At 30.1% G+C, this 20,681-nt stretch overlaps 1 protein-coding gene across 1 annotated transcript in view; it reads left to right on the plus strand.

Moving 5' to 3' along the window:
- The window catches only part of LOC143203794 (discoidin domain-containing receptor 2), a 555,483-nt gene that overhangs the window by 427,551 nt on the left and 107,251 nt on the right, over nucleotides 1-20,681 (plus strand). Inside the window, exons 6-7 of the mRNA XM_076416074.1 lie at nucleotides 3,579-3,749; nucleotides 15,294-15,427. Of these exons, the coding sequence (XP_076272189.1) occupies nucleotides 3,579-3,749; nucleotides 15,294-15,427 (305 nt within the window). The remainder of the gene's footprint in view (nucleotides 1-3,578; nucleotides 3,750-15,293; nucleotides 15,428-20,681) is intronic.

The raw sequence follows: 20,681 nt of genomic DNA on the forward strand, positions 1-20,681 counted from the left end.
GGGGTTATTTACCTCATATTCTGATTTATCTCTTGATGTTGGGATAGCTTCTTTTGCAGCAGATCGAATTTGTTGAGTTATATTTCAGGCTTGTAGCTCAAGATCGTCTATAGTTTTGAGTCCTAGGTTTAAACTGATTTGTTCCTGCATTATAAGCCCAAACGTATCCCAGTTAGTAAATTGATTAGTAATATTAGGCTTCTTTGCTTTTTCGGAATTATCGCGCCTAGTGTTACCAATACTGGAGTATGATTAGATAGTTCGCACAAGCTCTCGATTTGTATTTGGTTTGATGAGATGCCTTTCGTAATGTAAGAGTCCAGTGGTACTTATTACTGTCGGTGGGCCAGTAAGTGGGTTTACGCCCTCACATTTTTCTTGATAAGATTAAATTTAATCAGTACATTTTCCCCAATGCATTTATCAAATCTGCAAAATCATTAGTATTCCTTCTCTCCTGATATATTATAACCAAATACTCAGATATATTTTGAACAATTACACACATATGTTTGCACAGAGTTATTATATATTAATTATATACTTACCTTTAGTTTTTTACACTCTCATCACTCTATCTCGGCAATCGTCAGCATTAAACCATTATCTCACCAGAAAAGTTTCATTCAGTCACAGTTATATTCTGAGTCTCTATTCTAGCCAATAACTAACCTGTTTCATAGCCTGTTGTAATTTCCAATCTGTCTAACCTTTGTTCACTATTCCACCATTTTTCAATTTCTTCTTCTGCATGAAATTCATCCAAACCCAGGGTGTTATTGGAGATAATGCTTCTTTCTTAAACGTTCTTCCTTGTATGTCCTCCACGACCGACATGTCCATTGTAATAATTTTTGTAACCTTATCTTTTTTTGTTACAGTTGTTACATAAAACAGAATTAAACATTTCATTTATGATTACGGAGTAACAATTTGAAATAGTTCACACTTTGGCGTTGTTTTATTCAAAACTTACATATTCCAAGTCGTTCCTTTATTACAAACTTTGTCGATGTACTTGTTGGAATATTAGCGAACTACGGTATGACATTTCTGTATGTTTTTATACATTTCGTCAATTCAATCTGCGATAGAGCTAACAGCAAGTTGATCTTAATTTACTACTCGCTTCGTATGAGGACGGGTTCTATTATTTGGTTTATTCAAGCTTATATTGTTTTTCATTTTTTGAAATATTTTAGTCACAGTGAGCATACAATTATCCAGTGCAGCTGTAAGATACTAAAAATATTCCCAATAGAAATCACAGCAACTTAGTATTTAACAGTACCAGTACTTACCTCTCTAACGCATTTTATTGGCAAGATAGAGCCTCCATTATTTCGTCCCTGTTGGATGTAACTGATTAGAGATGTACTAACTATCTCGTGGCTTCGGTATTTTCAATCAGAGTAAAAATAAGCACGAATTTCAAATATATCAAAATATTTGTCGGTTGTATAACCTGTAATTGTTAACGTTTAAAAACCAGACGACTTTTGTAGGTTGATTCGGTTATATGTCGAACGTATCAGACAACATTGTACCATGTTCGGTAAACGTAGGTAAATCTTGGCAAATACACTCAACGATGCATATTTGAAGTTCTTTGCTGTTGCTGTAATATACACTGACAAGCAATAAATATCAAAAAAATTTTATGTAATGCATGTAGAACAGATCTGTACAAATTGTCACTAGATAAAAATGTATACTTTTTGCTTTACGTACCAATATTGCGGAGAGAATATAAAAATCTATTTTGCTATTTTTATTATGTATATAATCGGTATAAATGCATAAGGTTTGAAGAATGTATAAGTTTTATGATTATTATTTATTTTAGTTTATTAACAGTCCGGGGCAGTTAAATAACCCAGAAAAATGGAATAACATAAACAAAGAACAAGTAATCTAAGTAAGACATAGTGGAATAATAAATAACACATTTATATTTCCTACGAAAAACCAAGCGTATAATATAGAGGATTAACAGCATAAAGCACCAAGTTTTTCCACAATTGTAATAACAAAATGCCGTAATTTTGCTATTGAGACCTATCTACTAAAAAAACACTACCTTATATATTTTTATTGTTTAACCTCATTTTTCAAATCGAAGTTAGTAGGGTTATTTTCTTGTTGATTACTTACTAGTTGGTCAACAAAATGCACAACATCATGGATGTATTTGTCTTTCCTTCATTTTCCATTGCAATTTTTTAAAAATTTATTTATTACATTGTTACTAGTCGTTTCCGACTAACCTACAATTGCTCTCTACAATGACTTAAATCAAACGTACCTTAACCAAATGTACCTAGGAGAAAACATCGTACCTATCATAGTATCTGGTGTAATAATGTTTGTGTGTGTATTAACACTGATGTTGTGATTAAGTTATTTTGTATCTGTTCTGGTGTTATCTAAAAGTAGTATTTCTTCGATATTGTCCCTATCCTATTGTAATTTTCATATGGCTTCTTGGCTTTCGTCGCGAGCAACAAAAATTGCAGTGACATCAGCAAATTTAGCTATAGTTTCCACTTTTGGAATATCACATGTGTACAGTAGATAAAGAATTGGCACAGTACACTTCCTTGTAGTACAGGTGCTTTATCTTCTTTTCTTGTGGAGTAGATTTCCTCCTGTTTTATTTTATTCTAGCAATTTTTGTAGCTTATGAACAAAGCCGTTAAGTCAAACCTTATCGAAGGCTTGTGCCACATCTAAGAATTTTGGCATCATTAGATTTTTCAGTTACATCTGTTGCAGGCACCTGATCAATTGTTGAATGTTTATTAATAAAAACAAAATTGTGTGTCGATAATTTTCTTCTAAAAAATGGGAGTTCATTAGGAAATAAAATGTCATCGTCATCTTCAGCTGTTGTGGCTTTGATAGACTTCTCTTCTTGAAAAGGCATACAGCATGAATGTGTTTACATCTAGACAAACATTTAATTACCTACATCTTGCTTTTACACTTTATTAAATATTCATGACACCTTTCTTTATATATCTTCTACATTTTTCCAACCTTCTCATAGATCTGTAATATTAGAAATTTATAAATATGAACGTCTACAAATATAACCATTTTTCATTCTTATCTTTACAATAATCTAAATATTTGCTACATAGCAATACACAAAAATCGGGTGACTATATTATAAGATTTTGCTAATAATTCATACATTATACGGGTCTCGTATTGTCAGCTACTAATTTTCATTATTACGTAACAAATATTTATATAAACTTATTGAAAAATAATAGAGTAGAAGTGTTGACAGGAGTTATTCGAAATATTTGAGCATGAGCAAAAGAGTATGGAAGCGGTAAACTCTCGTATATACCACCTCCGCCACCATCGTATAATTCAGCTCATCTCCGGTGCAATCGGAACCGAGATTCGGCTCCGCAACTCCTCTCTCCCCTGCAGATAAATCATCGTCGTCGGAGCTCGATTGTTGCTCCACGTACGGAGAATACGTGACTTGAAAATCGACGTCGTATCAATCGATTTGCCGTCCTTAAATCTGGTTTTATTGGAGTTTCGTTTCGTTTTTGTTGCAGATGGCGTGCTCTCTTATAGCGCCCCGGCAGCCTACGACACCGCCCAGGGACTGTACGATAGCAGTTACGACGGACACCGGTCCCAGGGGGTGCTCTTCAACGGTCTGGGCAGGCTGGTGGACGGAGAAGTCGGGCTGGACAATTACCGACTGGACATCGGTTACGGCAAAGGTGTGTATGTTATGATATTTGAAAGAAATACTATTCTACCTCTAAGTTACGGAATGTTACCATAAGAATGCTGTTTGTTAATTAACAAATAGTTTTGATGGGTTCTCTTCGAAAGTATATATCATTACGACGAGTATTCATTATTTTATGACCATTTCTACAAAAATGTAATAAATAACTACTTATTTATCATTAAGATGCGAGGAAGTAAAAAAAAAACAGAAGTTACCTGAGCTTGTACATAAGCAAGCATTCGGTTTGTTAGAAAAAAATCAACTGGAAAGCCAGCATTTTTCTATCATTCTAACAAAAATGTTATAAAATATAATTTATTTTAACATTATCAGCCCACCCGAGCTTGCTTATTTTTACATCTAATGCATATATTATTGAAGAACTTAAACTACAATTAATTAAGCAGCCACAAGAATTAATAGGTTATGTATATTCAACTCTTTTCTAAACCACTTGGTATCCCTTGGAGGCTTATTCACCTAATTAGTAAATGTACTTCTAAGTGATGTGTTTTAATTTAAATAGAGAACATATTTACCTTTTTATGTTTAGTTCTTGTTTCTTTCGTTGGCAAATCATTCTGATATCATTGCATTTCTCCTTAGTTCCTTATATTACTACCTCTATAATATTTTTCTTGACAAAATTAAACTTAAATATTTCTGCCTAATGCATTTGCCATATCTGAAAAACAGTTGGTATTTTCTCTCTTCACACATTTTACCCAAATCATCATGGATGTTCTAAACCATAAATCTTTCACACTCTACAATACGATTTCCTACAGTTATCATAAATTAATTCTCTTCAAGTCTTAAGCTGTTAACACTAGTAATATTTGTTCACAATTCCACCTTTTGATAATTTCTCTGATGGGAGTTTATCGAAACCGAATTGTTCAAGGATCTGAATTACTGCGTATCTTTTGGTACCCATTACTAAGAAGCACATTACATAAAACACAATTGTTTAATTATTAACAATAATGTTTTAATTTATATTGGGATCTTTTTGTTGGATTCCTTTTTCTAGCGTGAAGAACAATATATCTGCAATGATATATTAAAAAATATTATAATTTTTAAAACATTTCGTAAATTTATTAATGAATAGAATAACATTAAGGTATATAGAAACTTCCTTTTCGGTAAATCCTAAACTGAATTATTTTTTTTTTAGAAATTTTAGTTATATTGTCCACTCTAATATTCAGTACGGCTGCAACATAATAAAAATATTTCCAATAAAAAACCCAGCAGCTTAATATCTAATAGCGTCAATATTTACCTCCTTAATGCTTTCTACTGGCAAAAACTGACCCCCATTACCTCGTTCTTGTTCAAAGTTATTGATTGGAAACATAATCTGTTTCTGAGTGACTATTTATTTCGCATCAGCCCGAATAATCACAAATATCAAACGTTTTCCAGTTTATAACCTCTTATCATTATTAATGTTTTGAAGAAACTTGTAGACATTTGACAACCGAAGGACTTTTGCAAGCTGGTTCGGTTTTGTTCGAATGTTCGACCGTTTCAGACAGTATTGTATCTCGTTTCAAGTGGAATAAAATGAGAAGAGAATTACTGCCTGATATTAAAACGAATTTACAAACAGCAATACGTAATACATTATGCATCTTGATGACGTTAGTTAACTACTATTTTGGATAGACTATACATAATTTGACCAAACATGTACACATATATATATAATACTATGATATTATTACCTTCTATTACAGTTGCAAATTATATAATATTAAAGATAAATTGTGGCTTATTAATGTTCTACAATTAAGGTCAAAACACTAAGAAAATTATATTTTTTCTATCAGTCATAAATAAAATCATCAATATTATACTTTTTTAATATCTTTCAGTTCATCTTGGTGAAATGCGCATGCTCGATTCCATCCAATCCCAGCTACTATAACCTATGTCCATATGAATCTATCCAAATGTCCGCTATTAGAACAGTTCAATTGTTGAAGTTTTTTTCAAAGCACCGTATGCTCCCTTTTGAATAGCGCAGTACCTTCGTATAATCATCTAATAAAATATTGACCCTCTTGCCGTTGAAAATTTGAACAATATGAAAATCATACAGCGATGAATCAACATCGTCATAAAATAGCAACATCAACAATAATGCATAGCATTAGCTGATCATGTTAGCTGCATAAAAATAGGAAAAGGAAGCGTCTCTGTCTCTTTTCTCTTCCAACATTCCACTGATTTGTTCAAACTGCATATTATTGTATTTGATTTTTATTGTATTGACTTACATGAATTCTGATTATTTTTTTCTATAACTTTATCCCATCTTTTTGGAAACACGGCGATACCATGTCGACATCACTATGAATTCAACATTTCAGAAGGCTGCCAGTCAAGTCAAGCTATGCTGCCGATTCGATCAACTAGTACTGAGTAGGCGCTATGTCTGACAACTACGCTGGGTGCAGTAAAACTTCTCATTCGAGTTTCAATAATGTGTCCTTCCCAACTCTTACAACGTATGGCCAAACATTGTCATGGAAAAGAGCAACAACTATAATAGTCACAAAGTCAGATTTTATTTCAACAACGCATCCATCGTCGATAGATATCTGCAATAAAAATTTCATTCAATTTTAGCAACTCTTAGCATATTACACAGAAATGGAAAGACAGAGAAAGACTTCATGACCATGAATATAGCACTTAAGTATCGATATAAATGATTCCCCCGAACTAAGCCATCACTTTTTAGTCCTAGGGTTGTTATAAATCCACTTTTCATTACCATACACAAGTCGTTCATTGTCAAGTGCACATGCTGAATGAATAGTGAATTAAGACAACAGGGATATAATGGATCAACATCGCTATAAGTTTCTAAAAATGTTTAATGGGCCTCGGTAGCATATATCTTCAAATAAAATAATGAAATAATGTATGTCGAAATTGCAATTTCGGGCATTCCATGATTACCATCTGCACATATATAATAAATCCATAACACAAAATGGAATACTGTTATCTTGCGGAAGGGTATTTCAAAATCATTGAATTTAACAGATAGGTTACGTTGTTTAAATTGATGCTTCGCATTTTTATCGATAGATATAGCTGATCAAAATACATGCAGGCAACATCAATGTTCTTTAGTCCTTATATCGATAAGAACTAAATAATTTGACCTCGTAAATATGGGGACGCGTGGTGAAATCTTCTAAGAAATATTGATAACAATAATAATAAATAGTTTAATGCAAGATCTCTAATGAATAAATATTCTCTAAACACAAATTAAAACTTCAATATATTTAGTTACAACGTAATTTTCGCGAAACTTCTGACAAATAAATGACTAATACAAATTTGACTAGGGACACAATGACAACTATTTCCTTTGTAATTACCGATCGTAAATTGATATACAATTATTCTAGTACATTCTCAAAGTTTAGATGATAGCTATATTACGACGACATTCAGATACACCGTTATATTCCATCATAAACTACATAGTGTACATAAATCTTGATAACAATAAATTATCATTTGAAATGGCATAACGATATACACAACAATATATGCAATATACAGCATAAAGCTTTTCAAATAAAATTAACAAATATATTGATATCTTAAAATCTGAAATAATATGACATAATATTACAACTGACAAAAATGTGCATAATTTTCAATAGTGATTTCAAATTTTTAAGTAAATTTAGTTGACATTAATATCAAATTCAATTCTTGTCTCTTCCATAGCGTCCCCAGCAACTAACTTGCCTCCTTTATATATATTCTTCTAATGGTACTAATTGAGGTATCTTCTTGCCTCTGTCTTTTCTGCTATTTGAATTTTGTTTTTATCTTGATTTTGCAGTATTCATGTCTCGCAACCGAACGTTAGAATTAATTTATATATCGTTTTGTATATTTCCGTTTTCATTTTATTCGATATATCGTTTTTGATAATATAATCATGAATAAATATTAATAATCAATAAATATAAATATCAATAAGTAATAATATATAACAATAAATTCATAATTGTTCCAGTTATGATACACATTTCCTTCTGCTAGTTCCCATAAATTTAAATTTATATTCTACTCTCTTTTATTCTACTTTACTAACTATATATTTGCATATGTTTTCTACCTTTATTTATATCTCAATGTAATATTTAGTAATTTATGTTTCCCCAGTACCGTAACTTCAATTGTAGTTTTGTTCAGTATTATTGTATATACCCATAGTACAAGATTCCATCTGCTTAAAATTTTCTAATAATGTTAAACTATCAGTTATTATTATTGATGTTTTTAAATATAATACTGTAAGAAATTTGGTAAATAGTCTAGAGCCGAGTAGAGTTTGTTTACTGGGTATTTTGCCTTTATATTTATTTTTAAGGCCTATATAAGTGGATGATGTTATTGTTGGTTGCAAATGAATATTTATATTCATATTTAATATCTATATATCGTTTTATATATTTCGGTTTTCATTTTATTCGATATCTCGTTTTTGATAATATATTTATTTTTCATTGTAAAATTGGAATGTAATATAAAACTTGTTGAATTGTTCTAACAATAGATTCATAATTGCTCCAGTTATGATACACATTTCCTTCTACTAGTTCCCATAAATTTAATTTTATATTCTACTCTCTTTTACTTTACTTTACTTACTATATATTTCCATATGTTTTCTACCTTTATTTATATCTCAATTTAATTTTTAATAATTTAGGTTTCCCCAATACCGTAACTTCAGTTTTAGTTTTGTTCAGTATTATTGTATATACCCATAGTACAAGATTCCATCTGCTTAAGGTTTTCTATTAATGTTAAACTATCAGTTATTATTATTGATGTTTTTAAATATAATACTGTAAGAAATTTGGTAAATAGTCTAGAGCCGAGTAGAGTTTGTTTACTGGGTATTTTGCCTTTATATTTATTTTTAAGGCCTATATAAGTGGATGATGTTATTGTTGGTTGCAAATGAATATTTATATTCATATTTAATATCTATATATCGTTTTATATATTTCGGTTTTCATTTTATTCGATATCTCGTTTTTGATAATATATTTATTTTTCATTGTAAAATTGGAATGTAATATAAAACTTGTTGAATTGTTCTAACAATAGATTCATAATTGCTCCAGTTATGATACACATTTCCTTCTACTAGTTCGCATAAATTTAATTTTATATTCTACTCTCTTTTACTTTACTTTACTTACTATATATTTCCATATGTTTTCTACCTTTATTTATATCTCAATTTAATTTTTAATAATTTAGGTTTCCCCAATACCGTAACTTCAGTTTTAGTTTTGTTCAGTATTATTGTATATACCCATAGTACAAGATTCCATCTGCTTAAGGTTTTCTATTAATGTTAAACTATCAGTTATTATTATTGATGTTTTTAAATATAATACTGTAAGAAATTTGGTAAATAGTCTAGAGCCGAGTAGAGTTTGTTTACTGGGTATTTTGCCTTTATATTTATTTTTAAGGCCTATATAAGTGGATGATGTTATTGTTGGTTGCAAATGAATATTTATATTCATATTTAATATCTATATATCATTTTATATATTTCGGTTTTCATTTTATTCGATATCTCGTTTTTGATAATATATTTATTTTTCATTGTGAAATTGGAATGTAATATAAAACTTGTTGAATTGTTCTAACAATAGATTCATAATTGCTCCAGTTATGATACACATTTCCTTCTACTAGTTCCCATAAATTTAAATTTATATTCTACTCTCTTTTATTCTACTTTACTAACTATATATTTGCATATGTTTTCTACCTTTATTTATATCTCAATGTAATATTTAGTAATTTATGTTTCCCCAGTACCGTAACTTCAATTGTAGTTTTGTTCAGTATTATTGTATATACCCATAGTATAAGATTCCATCTGCTTAAGGTTTTCTATTAATGTTAAACTATCAGTTATTATTATTGATGTTTTTAAATATATTACTGTAAGAAATTTGGTAAATAGTCTAGAGCCGAGTAGAGTTTGTTTACTGGGTATTTTGCCTTTATATTTATTTTTAAGGCCTATATAAGTGGATGATGTTATTGTTGGTTGCAAATGAATATTTATATTCATATTTAATATCTATATATCGTTTTATATATTTCGGTTTTCATTTTATTCGATATCTCGTTTTTGATAATATATTTATTTTTCATTGTAAAATTGGAATGTAATATAAAACTTGTTGAATTGTTCTAACAATAGATTCATAATTGCTCCAGTTATGATACACATTTCCTTCTACTAGTTCCCATAAATTTAATTTTATATTCTACTCTCTTTTACTTTACTTTACTTACTATATATTTCCATATGTTTTCTACCTTTATTTATATCTCAATTTAATTTTTAATAATTTAGGTTTCCCCAATACCGTAACTTCAGTTTTAGTTTTGTTCAGTATTATTGTATATACCCATAGTACAAGATTCCATCTGCTTAAGGTTTTCTATTAATGTTAAACTATCAGTTATTATTATTGATGTTTTTAAATATAATACTGTAAGAAATTTGGTAAATAGTCTAGAGCCGAGTAGAGTTTGTTTACTGGGTATTTTGCCTTTATATTTATTTTTAAGGCCTATATAAGTGGATGATGTTATTGTTGGTTGCAAATGAATATTTATATTCATATTTAATATCTATATATCGTTTTATATATTTCGGTTTTCATTTTATTCGATATCTCGTTTTTGATAATATATTTATTTTTCATTGTAAAATTGGAATGTAATATAAAACTTGTTGAATTGTTCTAACAATAGATTCATAATTGCTCCAGTTATGATACACATTTCCTTCTACTAGTTCCCATAAATTTAAATTTATATTCTACTCTCTTTTATTCTACTTTACTAACTATATATTTGCATATGTTTTCTACCTTTATTTATATCTCAATGTAATATTTAGTAATTTATGTTTCCCCAGTACCGTAACTTCAATTGTAGTTTTGTTCAGTATTATTGTATATACCCATAGTACAAGATTCCATCTGCTTAAGGTTTTCTATTAATGTTAAACTATCAGTTATTATTATTGATGTTTTTAAATATATTACTGTAAGAAATTTGGTAAATAGTCTAGAGCCGAGTAGAGTTTGTTTACTGGGTATTTTGCCTTTATATTTATTTTTAAGGCCTATATAAGTGGATGATGTTATTGTTGGTTGCAAATGAATATTTATATTCATATTTAATATCTATATATCGTTTTATATATTTCGGTTTTCATTTTATTCGATATCTCGTTTTTGATAATATATTTATTTTTCATTGTAAAATTGGAATGTAATATAAAACTTGTTGAATTGTTCTAACAATAGATTCATAATTGCTCCAGTTATGATACACATTTCCTTCTACTAGTTCCCATAAATTTAATTTTATATTCTACTCTCTTTTACTTTACTTTACTTACTATATATTTCCATATGTTTTCTACCTTTATTTATATCTCAATTTAATTTTTAATAATTTAGGTTTCCCCAATACCGTAACTTCAGTTTTAGTTTTGTTCAGTATTATTGTATATACCCATAGTACAAGATTCCATCTGCTTAAGGTTTTCTATTAATGTTAAAGTATCAGTTATTATTATTGATGTTTTTAAATATAATACTGTAAGAAATTTGGTAAATAGTCTAGAGCCGAGTAGAGTTTGTTTACTGGGTATTTTGCCTTTATATTTATTTTTAAGGCCTAGATAAGTGGATGATGTTATTGTTGGTTGCATATGAATCAGTAAAGATTGATGTTTTGGTTCATCATCGTACAGATAATTTTACATATATATTAATATAATTCATTCTTACTAATATATTTTTTAATTTATTAATATACTTTTACTAGTCGTTGCCGACTAATTTACAATTTGTTTGTACAGTGGCTTGTATGAAAAAGTCAATAAAACTTTACAATGCTTTTATTCTTTTGTGCAATTCACTACATAACCATAGATGTCCTCGATATAATACGAGTAATCGTAAAGTTTGACATACGTATAAAGAAAAGTTAGATTTTTTATCTAGCCTTTTGGTAGTATTAAGAAATATGTTAAGAGAAACAAGTTGTGTGTGTACAAATACGAATATAAGTAATTTATAATAATATATAATAACTAATTATAATGAATAAAGTCTATAAACAGTTAAGAACATTGTTTATTCGAGCTTGACGAACGTGTAATTTCTATGTAATTAAATATTTGGTAACCTCAAATCGCGGGTTAAAAGCCCCAACAACTATACAGATCACACTGTTTGGTGGTCTGTCTCTTAAGAGATCTCTTAAATTTGCGTCCCAGTTCAGTGCTCTCCAAGAGTTGCAAAATTTCGTTGTTAACATGGGAATGGAGTGTTTCCTCATATTTTATTGCATATCTTTTAATTTCGTCAATGACAGTTGGATTCTGTCTGTCTGGGTCTGCTGGGGCATTAATATACTTTATCTTAGTGATTGTAATTGTAAATATATTTATATGAAACCGTGAAAAATCCGACAAGGAATAACCATCCCATTCAGGCCAGTAACCAGGCTGAGTAAGGGCGGATGTCTTCTGGGATGCTCCCTAAATTTGTAAATAGTCAGTCGGTAGGCTTAATGCCGACGACCGTGGTTCGGAGCCCACGTTATACAGTTTAGATAAACTCTCAATGGTAAAAAGGAGACTAAAATACTAAAAATTATATTAATATATAATATCAAGTTTCTTCATTAATTTGGTTTCACTTCAAGTTAATCTCAATTATCTACAGTTGTTTTCAATTTTAAATAAATTTAGTTAATATTAGTACCAAAACACCTGTTGTGCCACCAAGTAATTTAAGTATGTTATATTTGGTGGCTGCGTATATGTTCCCTGTACAAATAAGTTATATCCCGTTTTATCTTTTAGGCATTCTCTTCTCACTTTGGCCGGGATTTTTCTCCTCTTCTGCAGAATCTTCCTAATATTTTTGTTCCAAGTTTGCGGATATCGTCCTCTCTTCTAACCTTGCTTCCCAAACGCTGTTAAACTGTCTTGTCTCTTTCATATAATGCGAGTAGTGCCACCTTTCTTGTTATCACCAAGTTGCTTCCTTTCTATATCTACTTTTCTAATGGTTTTATATCGATGCATTTTTGTCACCTGTGTATCTTATCCCCTCCATTCTTGTTACTCTCTGGCTCTTGTAAGATACACCATTTTCGCTGTTTGGACCTTCGCTCTGTCATTATCTGTTCATTCATTTGTTCATTCATTTCTTGTTCATCATTTTGTTCTCTATTCTGTTAATACATTCATTTTTCAATGCGAAATAAATTCATAATTGTTCCAATTGTGATACTCATTTTCTTTTCTTGGTTCCCATTAATTTCAATTTATTTTTTAAATATTTCAATGAATTTTCCTTGCTTTTTAAATTTTAATATTTATTTCTTCAAACTCTCCCATTACCATACCCTTTTGCTTCCTTTTACTTTAGTTTTTAACATATTCCATCTGTTTAGGGTTTTCTCTAAGTTGTCTGAATTATCAATTGTTATCGGTGCTATTTTTAACTGTAATATTGATATGAAAATACCCTTCCGTATAAAAAATATTTTCAAAAATTAAACATTAAAAATCAATACGAGCTTTGCATTTGATAAGAAATTATATCAATTGTACATACCCGTAATTAATTATACGAAAACAATTATCCAGGCAGAATAATTATTTGACAGTATAAAATTTGACCATCAGTTAACTCAGAACATTAATTGACTCCGCGCAGCAGTAATAATTGCTGTTATAACTATCAATTAATTAGGCCCATATTTTATTTATTGTTCGTTTACGACAGATATATATTTTAACTGATATTATGTCGTATAAATTATTCTCCGTATTATTTTTAATTAAAATATGTTAGAATTATTTTTAAATATATCATGTTGTTTTGAATAAAACGCATTCGCATTTACTCGACAATTATGTTCGACTGGCGGTAGGCTTAATGCCGACGACCGTGGTTCGGAGCCCCATTATAAAGTTTAGACAAACTCTCATTGGTAAAATACTAACAATTATATTAATATATAATATCAAGTTTCTTTATTAATTTGGTTTCACTTCAAGTTAATCTCAAATATCTACAATTGTTTTCAATTTTAAATAAATTTAGTTAATATCACTACCAAAACACCTGTTGTGCCACCAAGTAGTTTAAGTATGTTATATTTGGTGGCTGCGAATAGGTTCCCTGTACAAATAAGTTATATCCCGTTTTATCTTTTAGGTATTCTCTTCTCACTTTGGCCGGGATTTTTCTCCTCTTCAGCAGAATCTTCCTAATATCTTTGTTCCAAGTTTGCAGGATGTCATCCTCTCTTCTAACCTTGCTTCCCAAACGCTGTTAAACTGTATTGTCTCTTTCATATACGGCGAGTGGCGCCACCGTCCTTATTACCAAGTTACTCCCTTTCTATATATATTTTTCTAATAGTTTTATATCGACGTATTTTTCTCATCTCTGTGTATCTTATCCTCTCCATTGTTGTTACTTTCTCACTCTTGTAAGATATATCATTTTCGCTGTTTTGACTTTCGCTGTCATTTTCTATTCATTCATTTGTTCATTCATTTCTTGTTCATAATTTTGTTCTCTATTTTGTTAATACATTCATTTTTCAATGCGAAATATAAATTCATAATTGTTCCAATTATAATGCGCATTTTCTTTTCTTGGTTCCCATTAATTTCAATTTATTTTTTGAAATATTTCAATGAATTTTCTTTGCTTTTCAAATTTTAATATTTATTTCTTCAAACTCTCCCATGACCATACCCTTTTGCTTCCTTTTACTTTAGTTTCATATCATTACATATTCCCTTAGTAACATATTCCATCTGTTTAGGGTTTTCTCTAAGTTGTCTGAATTATTAATTATTATCGGTGCTATTTTTAACTATAATATTGATACGAAAATTCGAAAACGACAGTTATAGTGAATATAAAAAATATTTTCGAAAATTAAACATTAAAAATCAATACGAGCTTTGCATTTGATAAGAAATTATATCAACTATACATACCCGTAATTAATTATACGAAAACAATTATCCAGGCAGAATAATTATTTGACAGTATAAAATTTGACCATCCATTAACTCAGAACATTAATTGACTCGCAGCAGTAATAATTGCTGTTATAACCATCAATTAATTAGGCCCATATTTTATTTATTGTTCGTTTACGACAGATATATATTTTAACTGATATTATGTCGTATAAATTATTCTCCGTATAATTTTTAATTAAAATATGTTAAAATTATTTTTACATATACCATATTGTTTTGGATAAAGCGCATTCGTCATTTACTCGGCAATTATGTTCGACTGGCGCCTACGCCTTTTGATAAAGCTCACAAATTAATCTTAGTAACATAACATAAAATTTTATGATATTATGGTCTCTTTTATAGGTAACGGATGGGTGTCCTGGAGGAACGACTCATTTACTAGCGGCTACGTCGAATTATCATTCGAATTCGATCAAGTCCGAAACTTTTCTAGGATGAATATATTCACTAACAACCTATTTTCAAGAAATGTACAGGTAAGCATGTAAATTTAACTTATACAACGTGGGGCAAAAGTCCCGCTACCATTTCGATTGCCTATAACTTTGTTCGAAGAAAAGAGAAGTTAGTTTGGTTTTCATAAGAATTTTATTTGGCCATAATATTTTTCTCACTATGATTGAAAAATTATATTGGCTAAAGGGTGACCGCGATTCACTATGCAAAGTTCGGCTCTTTTTAAGACACTTTTCATGACTTCCCACAACATCTGAGGCTCAATTTCTCCAATTTTATGACGAATATTTTCTTTAAGATGCTGAAACCTTTGGACCAGATCTGGCTGGCCATGCTAAATCATGTCAAATCATGAAAAATGTCATTCAATAATTGAATTGTTGAACGAGCTGTGTGTTCTGTGGCCCTATCTTGCTGAAACCACATAACCTCTAGTCATTGCTCTTCCATTTTGGGTACGAGAAAATTTTAAAAATAGGGACCAATAATGTTTCCAGCATAAACACCACACCACGCAGTTGTTTCTAGTAGATGCAATGATGTTTCATGAATTAATTGAGGATTCTGTGTTCTCCAAAACCGACTGTTCTGTTTATTAACATGTCCATTAAAAGGGAAACGGGCTTCATCGCTCATAATCAATTTAGAGGAAAAATCTTCAATTTCACCAAACAGCCCTAAGATTGCATCACTGTACTAAATTCGTTGATCAGGATCTCCCGGTAGAAATTTTTGGACTAATTGAATTTTATGCTGGAACATTTTCTTCCAGAACGAGGCCTGTCTGCTGTTGTACCGTACTGTCAAAAATTCACATGTTATTGTGATTTTGTGAGGCACTGAATTATTAGGATATTTTTGACGCAACTTCCGCAAAGTGGTAATAATAGAACGATTATTTTCAATAAACATTGTCACTATTTTTGCTCGTTCTTGTGACGTATATTTATTCGTAATAAAATTTGAACGTCTGTACAACATAATGGTTAAAGCGAAACTGAGCTAAACGTCAAATAACCAACATGGAGCTCAATCGAAATGGTATCGGGACCTTTTCCCTATCTGTTACTTTGTTACTTATTAATATTATGACTAAACACATTTTTTAGGTAATTGCATGTATTCTAAGCATATTTACATTTGAAAAAGTTTCTTTATTGAAATCAATTCGTACAATATATCAAATATGTCATCTTGGCAGCTATCCAATCACCGATTAATTTCCACACTTCGGCATTTTAAAACCCTGTGCTACGTAGGCTATGCAGCACAGATCTAGACAAGCGGTAGTCAAAAAGTGCGTGTTTGGTGTGTACCGTGGATGTGGTAGAACTTTCTTTTTGAGCTGTTGAAGTGTATCCTTCATAACTCTTCACTACATAGTATAAAACAAAGTCGCCTTTTCTGTCCCTATATCCCTATGTGCGCTTAAATCTTTAAAACTACTCAACGGATTTTGATGCGGTTTTTTTCAATAGATAGAGTGATTCAAGAGGAAGGTTTATATGTATAATACATGCATAATATACTAAGGCAACATTGCTAATTTTAGAGGTTTCTAACGTGATGTCGTAAATTAACCTATTTTTTTAGGATTATTTAGCAATTAGCAAAAACGCTGCCTAACCCTACGAGTTAGATCAAATTAATGTACTACAGTATTGTACACCATAAAAAGGTCTACAAAAAAGTCCGCGATGGTATATGTTTATCTTTTAGGGATAACCCACATTAACCATTTTTATTGTTTACTTTTTACGTGAGAAAATGGCTTATTTACGAAGCTATTTTAAGCAATACGGCATTAATCCTTATCGAATTAAGTACCTTAAATACAGTGTGCAATTAATATAGATCAATATGGTTCCTTACAGCATGTAAATTAAACAAATATTTTCGGAGATATTAAAATTTAAAATTTGCGTTTAAAAATGTGTAATGTAATAAAAATTGTATGAATTTAGATATTCCAAAGATAGCAGGAAATCTTCATAGTAAGTATAGGGGAAGAGGAATTGTTTTACTCCAAATTTAATGCGTGCAGGCCAAGGGCAGTAATGAATGAACCAAAAATACTGGATCGATTTTAATCATGTTTTCATTGAGTGACATAGGCATATATATTTTATGCCCGTGCAAAGTCGGGGCGGGCCGCTATGTTTTTATATACAACGTTCATATTTTTTCTGTAGTGTATTTAATTTAGTATCAGCATTGCACCCGTGCGAAGCCGGGGCAGGTCGCTAGTGAAACATATTGCAAACTGCCATGGAATTGAATGACACACTATTGCTAATTTGCAACAATCGGTCGTTCGATTTGTTCAATTTAATCGATTTTAGCCGCTTATAACACAGTACCCTTGTTTAACATTTGACCTGAATTCTCATCCAATAAGTATTGCAATTCATTGTATTTTTTTCTAAAAGTATTTTATGGCATGCTGAGTTAGGAAGCAGATTTTTTCAAATCAAACAAAAGTAATTAATAGCGAAAATGCAGTTTTGATCATTCATTTGAGTCTATATATGCTTATTTTGCTTTGTAAAATACGTTATTTTGTGTAGTCAAAACTCTAAAACTTAGCACTTAGGTTACGTTTTCCAACAGTTGTATACATTGATATATTTTCAGCAATAGATATTGCATAACAAAATAATGGCAAGCTCCTAATATATCAGTAAGAGTCTTTAAAAAAATCTGACAGAACTACGAAAGAAAGAAACAATTGTTGAGTGTACCTCATATACCTAAGTTTGCCCAACAGCTCGATATAAACAGTTCTAGATAATTCACAAACGTTTTGATTTATGAAGTATTGTTAATTAACTCGAAATTTTACGTTTATACGTAATATAATATGTAATCAATTCAAAATAGCAGTGACACGAGTGTCAATATATGTCTGTTTAAAGTTGTAAATTGATTTTAGAGTCAGACAATATTATCCTTGTCATTTTATTATTTTAAATCGAGATAGAATTATGTTAGAGATGTTCATACATGTAACGAAATGAGCCTGTAAACGTTGTCCATTTGCCAAATGTTTGAAAATTCTTCAAAATATCATTACGGGTTATAAACCGACCAACCTTGTTTTAACGCTTTGTTTTAATAAATTTGAAATCGCCGCGGTTTTTATTGAAAACATTTTTTGCGCCTTGCAGCTGCACTGTATATTAGTAAGGACACAGTCACTAAAATATCTAAAAAAAACAATATAATCTTAAATTCGCCAAAAAGAAACCATGTTTATGCGAAACAGGTGACGAAACAAGATCAAATATACGAAACGTATAAAACAGTAAGTAATTTTTTCAATCTAAATATAAATTAATGCAATTATTTCAGAGAAAATTGTTAGTCCGGAAAATATCCACAAAAGTCCAAAAGAAATACCTCTATTTGAGAGATGTAAAACATCCGTTCGTGCATTGTTGGATAATATATTGGATTGTTTTTAATAGAATACAATTTTTAAAAACATATAACAAAATCAAAGAAGAATTATATCAATTTATATATTTAAAAGAGACATGAATATTTCAGAATCGTACATTGGCTTGCTCATGGGAAGATTATAATAAAGAGAGTGTAAAGACAACAAAGGTTCATGGAAAAAGGTAAAAATTGGAATAACTATCGATTAAGTTTTGTTAGTCGTAACATTTATTTATCGCAGACATATAGTTCTTCATGCTGGAAATAGGAATGGTTTTATTCCTGGTGCAGACTTAGTGTTTCTCTAAGTCCAAGGGTGACTACCACGAAGAAATGAACCATAACTTGTCTTTGCAGTAGTTTGAAAATCAGCTTTTAAAGAACTTGGAGGAACCAACTGTTATTGTTATGTACAATGCACCATATCTATCTTATGTATATAGTACACTGGTGAAGAAAATCCAAACAAGTTCATCAACAAAGGCTGCAATTAAGGAATGGCTTGTACTTAACTTGGCTATTACATAAAATAAGTTTCGAGGAAATCATGTTAAAAATTAACTATTTAAAATTATTACTAGGTAAATATAAATGAAATAATTAATTGCATTTTATGTAATTTACTTTTTTATAATTAAGCCTGAGGAAGGATATTGCAAAGAATTATTACAATAAATATTCAGGTCGAGGAGAATATTCAAACCAGAACGGTCTGGATTTATGGAAAGAGACATTGTCAAAAATAACACCTTCGGCTTGTATGAGCTCGATCAGACACATTGAAGAAGAAATTGTCAAATCGTATTAACTGGACTAGTATTTCTGAAAGTGACTGTGATTGAATCAAACTTTATGAATGTTGGTTTATGATTCAATGTGACGATTGCCAAGACAGGGCGATGAAGGAGGAAACCACTAAAAATCAGTATACAATTAATATACTTTAATTGTAGAGTTTGAAGGCCTTATGAGCATGTGTATTATTGTTCAGAATATACATGAACGTTTGGTTATCATGTATGAGTAGAGAAATAACACTAACTGTTTTGCAGATATGGCAAATGCATTAAAGATAATGCAGTGACTAAATATAGTTTCATCAAGAAAGTTGTATACAGATTGTAACAGGACAAACTAAAGAGAAATATAATAATATCATAATGACTTTACAAGGATACATTGCATCGAAAGAAACAAGAACTAATCGTAAAACATAAATATGCTCTAACCTATAAATTATTGTGGCTGTAAAATTAATTGTAATTTTCAGTTCTTTGATAATAAATGCATTTGATGTACTATAATGTTACAATAAATTATATTTAATAGAATATTTGTTCAATTATTTTATTTATATTAAAATTTTGTTATAAAACTTTGCTACGTTTTGACAAGTCTCCCGTGTCACTGATGGTTTTGAATTGACTATATATTATAATTTTATTTTATAATAAAGCATAGGCCATACAAACTTGCGGAAATGGTGTAACCTCCGAATAAAAGTAAATTTACGGTGACCAATGACAATATTAAAAAGTGAATGGAAATACCATCATGGCATATCACAGGAATTCGTAAATATGTTAGAAGTTAGAAGGTGTTATGGTAGACAATGCTTCTTTCCACATATCCAGGCAGCTTTTGCTTATATATCTTCCTCGACCTGTATGTCTATTGTAATAATTCTGTGCCATATCCCATATCAATTGGATTGAATTGAATATCCAGTGAAATAGAGGAAGACGTAATACTATGTGGTCATATCGTTCAGTCACCTGATGTAACATGTAAATATTTTTAGACCTATTTCTCTTAAATAAATTATATAAAACG

The sequence above is a fragment of the Rhynchophorus ferrugineus genome, unplaced genomic scaffold, assembly GCF_030347505.1.
Source record: "Rhynchophorus ferrugineus isolate W39M unplaced genomic scaffold, kcgeb_rfMv2 rfM10, whole genome shotgun sequence".
Taxonomy (NCBI): Eukaryota; Metazoa; Arthropoda; class Insecta; order Coleoptera; family Curculionidae; genus Rhynchophorus; species Rhynchophorus ferrugineus.